Below are 6163 nucleotides of genomic sequence, written 5' to 3' on the forward strand. Positions count from 1 at the left end.
GGATTCTGCTTCTCCCCGTGTGTTCCGTCTTTCCGGAGGTGTGTCTTTTACAATCTTCCGGTCGCGAGTAACGGCTGTATGTCACGCACCGTATCTAATCTGACACCTTGGGGCTCTCCTAACCGCCTCTCGGCGTGCCCTAAGGACCCAGGTGTGCCGTTCGTGACTAACCCCGGTCACTTTCCGTCGGTGGCGGCGTGGCGATCGTTTGTCTGACTCAGAGTCGGATCTGCGCTGAGTCATTCCACTTCCGGGCGGGCCGAGCCGCGCCGCACGACGCGGCGGTACCTGCCGCCCGGCCGAGGGGTGGGCGCGGCCGGTTTACGGCCCGGCAGTTCGCGGCCGCAACCGCTATCGGTCGTAGTGCTTCCAGTCTATCCCGCTGGCGCCTCCAACCCAGCGTGAGATACCATTTAGCGTTAGCGTTACAGTGTAATCGTTAGTGTACCCGAGCGCTGGATTCCTCGCTCTCCAGTGACCTATCGCGTCCACGCTTCGTTACAGAGCTCCACAGGCAAGTCGACCAGTCACGTGACGGGCCCGACGTGGGCGCTGGGCAAGTCGGCGCTCTCCGACTCGGTCTCTGGACTGTCGGTACACTCGGGACACAGCGTGGACCTACTCGACCTGCAGATGGAGATTGAGAACATCGAACAGGGCATTAGTCAGGTGCGGAACGCGGGTCACGGATGGTAGATGTGTTTGGGTACCGATTATCTTCGCAGTTGGAGCGCCCTGAAAACCTAAATACCACCAGATAATGACCGGGCTGTGTGGCTGCAGTTGATGATGCCGATTTGTATTGATTGTCTGTTGCGATGGTAGCGCAATAGTAGCGTTCCTGTAATACTGTTTTGCCCTAACAAGCTCACGTGTCAGGTTGAACAACGTTGATGTATATTACTCGGCTTTTACTGCGTATTGTGTCGCGATGCCGCTCCTCTTGCCCGCCTGCCCCGTCCCTCTCACTGACATCCCGCTGTGTCGGCAGATGGACCGCATGTCGCCTCCGATGGAGCCCGCCGCCGCCCACGCCCCCTCCCCCGCCCCCGCCGCCGCCGCCCACCCTCCTGCGGCGGTCGCCCGCGGCTCTCCGGCGCCGGTGCGGGCGGCAGCAGCAGCAGCGGCGGCTGCCGACCCGTTCGGAGACTCATTCGTACCGTCCCCGCTGCTGTCCCGGCGCGGCCGAACCACCAGCTCGGGCGGCAGCGGCTCGGGCGGAGTGCCCGTGGCCATCGCGCCGCCGCCGGCGCTGGCCAAGAGCCGCCACAGTTCGTCGGGCTCTGGCCGCGGCGCCGGCACGCCGCAGCCACCGCCGAGCGTGCCCAGCGCCACCGGCACCCCGGCGCACGCACCGGTCAGTAGAGGGGGGGGGGGGATATAGGGGGCTGGGAAGGGACTGGAAGTGGAGTAGAGAGGGGATTAAAAGCTGTCGTATGGGCATTGTCGCTACCGTTTTCTCAGAATTCACCATGTGTTCCATGTTCCATGCTCTTGTAATTTTGCCTGTTACATCCTCAATCTTCATAACTAGTCGTGACTGTTTGTCTCGCTCATCTCACTCAGTTTGTCATTGTGATGGTAGTTGTGTTGGTTGTGTTTGGTGAAGTGGTCTGACCGCTGGTCTTGGTCTGACTTGGTGACTTTGTCTGACCGCGTGTTGCCCTCCCCACAGGTCGGCCACGCGGAGCCGGACCCGGCGCCGGCCGTCGATCCGTTCGACCTCTTCACCGACCTCGACCCCCTCGGCTCGGGCAAGGCCAAGCCGTATGTCGACAAAAAGGACTTCTTCTCCGACCTCAAGAAACCCAAGCCGCGCCTGGACGGCCTGGCTGGGGAGGTGGCTCCGGTACCGCCTGCGCCGGCGCCCGGGCCGCAGGGCCGCCGGCCACTCGACAAACAGACTCTGATGGAGCTGTACGAGAGCGAGGAGCGCCGGAAAGCCGAGAACTCGTTCGGTGATGACTTTGCCACGGCAGTGAACGGCAATAGCCAGGGATTCGAGTCGAGCTTCGCGGAAAGTGGTGATCATTCGAGTGCGATACCGGCGGCGCCAGTGGCGGCAGCGGCCGCGCAGCCGCCGGCCGCGTCGGCAGTGACTTTCAGCACGGATTTCTCGGTGTTTGACTTTGACTCTCTGCGGACGGAGGCGGCGGCGGCGGCCGGCGGCGAGCCGGAGCCGGTGCGTGCCGACAGTCCGCCGGCGTTCTCGCCGCCGCCGGTGCCGCTGCCGCCGCCGCCGGGCCGGCCGCGCACGGCGGCCAGCCGCAGCGGCAGCAGCAGCCCGGCGCTGCTGCGCCGCGGATACCTCAAACAGACCAGCAACGGATCGGACACGACCCTCTCTGAGCCGGAGCCGGCCGAGCCGGCGCCCGAGCCGCCGCCGCGGCCGGCGCTCGTCCAGCCGCCGCCGCTGCCGCCCAAGAAGGCGCCGCAGCACGTGGTGATGAAGCCGCCGCCGCGGCCGCCGCACACAGAGGCTCGCTGGGACGTGGCGCCGCCCGGCTCGGTGCCGCCACCGGCGCCCCAGGACGCGGGCGCGGCCGGCTCGCCGCCGCTGCCGGTGCCGGCGCGCCGCCCCCGCGTGTCCCGGGAGCACCCGGACCTGACGCGCGCCAGCAGCCTGGGCGGCGCCGCCGTGCACAGGAAGGCAGCACGCGAGACGGCCAGCCTCGGGTTCAGCTCCCTGCCGCCGCTGGTCGGCGAGACTGGCGAGGCGCCGCACCCGGCTCCGCCTCCCGTCAACCGCCACACCAAGGACCGGGGCCGGTCGGGGGCGCCGGCGCCCGCTCCCGGTCCGGCCGCCGACGAGCCGCCGGCCGCCACCGACACCCTGCCGCAGCAGCTACAGAGCACGAGTCTGGTGGATCTGGCGGCCAAGCTGCACATCTCCGTGAAGCGGCTGGGTCAGATGTCTGTGATGGAACTGGCGGCGCATATGGCTGCCACTGGCACCGCGCCCACTCTGGAGACGGCAGCGCCACCCGCCGAGCCCCCACCGCCGCCGCCGGCGGAGGAAGAGTCGCAGGAGGAGTCGCCCAGCGAGGAGTTCAAGTCGCTCTCTCCCATCTCCAGCCCGGAGGTGTCCATCTACAAGAGCCCGCAGCTGCACCGGCGGGACCTGGAGCGCGGCGCGGCCGTCCGCTCGCCGGCGGCGCCGCTGCGGCCGGTGGATGCGCTCTCTGCCGTGTCTCCCGCAGCCACGCCGTCTCCGGTGCCGCCGCTGCTCGAGACGGTTGATGAGGACGTGTTCGCGCGGTTCGACGCCAAGTTCCCGCGCAGTCCGGTGGACACGCCCAACTCGCCGGATGACTTCCACTGTGAGTTTCCCGAGCCGTCGGTCGCTGCGGGACATACCTCCCCGGCGCCGGCTCCGGCACCGCCGGCCGCGCCACCGCCCGAGCCCGAGGACAAGTACGCGGTGTTCCGAGAGCTGGAGGCAGAACTGACTGGTGAGAGGCACCTGGCCAGTGCCGGCAGCGCGCCCGCCTCGGACGATAGTGAGGCAGAGCCGGACACGCTCGGCGCGGACCCGTGGAGCGCCGGACCGTCTCCCGCGCTCAGCACTCACAAACACACCTTTGACGACGATTTCGGCGCGTCGGGCGAGCCGGCCGCTGCCGATTTCGCGCGGTTTGACTGTGAATTCGGCGCCACGGCGGCGAGCAGCTCTAGTGCCGAGTGGCCTCAGGAGGAGGCACCGGCTCCGGCCTCGGCCTGGGAGCGGCCGCGGCCCGGTGGCGGCAGCGGTCGCTCGGTTGGCTCCTCTGCGGGCTGGCCGCGGCCGCGCGCCGAGTCCGTCCAGTCGACCCAGTCGGTCCAGTCCGGACAGGGCTCAGAGACCAGCTGGGAGCAGCCAGCGCGGCCCGACCCGGACCCCGGCGTGTTCAACGCGGCCGCCTGGGGCCGGCTGAGCGGCGACGGCGACCGGTTCGAGCCCCCGCCGGCGGTCCGCCGGTCGGCGCCGCTCCACACTCAGCACAGCCAGTTCGACGACGACTTTGTGACGGCGACCGAGGAGCGCGGCAGTCTGGCCGACGAGGTGTCGTTCGAAGAGCGACGCCGCTCGCCGGCTGTCGTCGACGATCCGTTCACCTCGACCGACCCGTGGGCGACGACGTCTGAGGTGCCGGCGCCGGCGGCCGCGCCCTTCCCGGCGCCCGCCGTCGATCCGTTCGCCGACGACGAGTTTTTCCAGTCGCCGGAGGGCATTCAGAGCGACCCGTTCAAGCAAGATCCGTTCGAGCGCAGCTGGGCGTCCGAGTTCAACGCCACACACGCGCACCAGCAGTAGTCAGGTACGGGCGGGGGTGAGGAGGGGAGGGGTGGAATTGGGTCCATGGGAAGGTCAATCAGGGAGGAAGGAGGGAGGAGCTCAGGTGTGCGTGGGTTGCGACGCCGCTTTTCGGCTGGCAGAGCAATGGAAGTCTGCGGTAGCCGGTAAGGTGTCATTGTGTCAGTAAAAGTGATGCTGTGGTGTATTGACGAGTCATGGTTTTGCTGTCACAACACTGCTGTAATATGGCACGATATTGCAAATATTTATCGCGAGTGGGTCACAATCACAATCGGATTGTCTCGGGGATTTTCACATTTTTTGTGGTCAATGAGTACACTTTGAATCAATTTTAAGTGTTCAGTTACATTGTTCATCAATCAGTGTTTACATTTACATGACAAGTGCATGCATGACATATTGTGTTGTTGCCTTTTACTTTACTGGTAACTCTGCCGCAATATCAGAAATATATATGTTCATGAAAATTGCGATTCTTTCGCCAAATCGAGCTGTTCGACGAGACAAAATAAGTTGAGTTGCAAATGTACCCTGATTGTGGATCACAGGCGGTCAGTTACTCGATGATCTTGCACTGCCCCGAGTAATACCGCTAGTAACGCCGCGTCTGACTCTCAGTAAATGCTGTCTCCCCCTTTGCAACGCGGCAGGATGCACTCATGACGCCCGTATGTTGGCATTGGCCGATAGGGTCGTGTGGGAGGCAGTAAACGTTCTGCTGTCTATAAAAGCTGAAACAGACTCCTTCCGCAGTAAGGAAATCACACGCGAGAGCCTTTTCAAATACATTATATCACGCTCGCATCAGTGGTCGCAATCGCACCTTTCGCGTGCGATTGATGCGAGCAGATTTCATGTATTTGAATAGGCTCTCACATATAGTTTCCTGACTGCGGAGTCTGTTTCAGCCTTAAATGTGGGGGTCCTGTTCTGTTGCCTATTATGTCGCGCTTAGGACATTCGTGTGTTGATGTCGGCAAGCCTGAATGATGCATCATCAGTTTGTCTGGTCCACTGCCTGTATCTGTACTCTGTATGCCTGTCTGTCCTGTTAATCTGTAGCTGTTTGTGGTCGCGTTTCAGCCGGACTCTGGTCTGCCATCCGCCGCGGCCTGCCCCGCTCGGTCGTCTGTGGACAACGGAGGGTCGCAGCCTGCCGTCACCGATCTCAGAAACTCATACTCGCGTGTACCTCTTCGTACAAACTGACAAGTCATTTTCTCATAGCTGCTCTTGCAACTGCAGATCTGTTCATTGTGATAGCGTCGCTCGGGCGGCGCGCGATTGGACGTCGGCCCTATGACGTCACGCGTGCGGCGGCGGTGATTGGCGGCTCGCCGGTGACGTCACGCCGGCGGCGGCCGGTGATTGGACGCCGGTGCTCCGAGTGGACAGTGGTGCTGTGCTAGTGTCCTGCGCACCCGTGACACTGTGACGTCATCATATTGTGTGTGAGTGTGCGTTCGCGCTCGTGCGGTGACGTCATCACCGCTTGGTAGCCACTGTGTGGACGCGGCGCCTGCTCGTATCGTTTATGCTGTCTGACTAAATACTAAGCAATCCAGTGTATTTTGTGTTGGGGACTTGTGCGCTTGGCGTTTGTTCAAGTGTCCACGATTTGCCTTCTTTGAATGCTTCAGCCAATATAACAGCGGTCATGTGAGAGATTGTTTGTCCATAATTTCTATGATGGACTGATGAGTGCGCGATTCACATTTATATTTTAAAGCAGGGGTTCATGTATGCACCTATACGCTGACCTGAGATATCATAGATATTAGTGGTATAAAATGAGCTGAAATATTGTCTTCGTGACTGAACGACTGAACGTACGTACCTAGGCAGGTACTTTAACTCTTGTGCAAT

At 62.8% G+C, this 6163-nt stretch overlaps 1 protein-coding gene across 1 annotated transcript in view; it reads left to right on the top strand.

Annotated features, from left to right (window-relative positions):
* The window catches only part of LOC122378625 (protein disabled-like), a 32724-nt gene extending 28430 nt beyond the window's left edge, over positions 1-4294 (top strand). The window contains exons 6-8 of the mRNA XM_043359878.1: positions 505-669; positions 992-1357; positions 1676-4294. Coding sequence (XP_043215813.1) covers positions 505-669; positions 992-1357; positions 1676-4294 — 3150 coding nt within the window. The remainder of the gene's footprint in view (positions 1-504; positions 670-991; positions 1358-1675) is intronic.
* Positions 4295-6163: the final 1869 nt, after the last annotated feature.

The sequence above is a fragment of the Amphibalanus amphitrite genome, unplaced genomic scaffold (assembly GCF_019059575.1).
Source record: "Amphibalanus amphitrite isolate SeventyFive unplaced genomic scaffold, NRLGWU_Aamphi_draft 000062F_arrow, whole genome shotgun sequence".
In the NCBI taxonomy this organism is placed as follows: domain Eukaryota; kingdom Metazoa; phylum Arthropoda; class Thecostraca; order Balanomorpha; family Balanidae; genus Amphibalanus; species Amphibalanus amphitrite.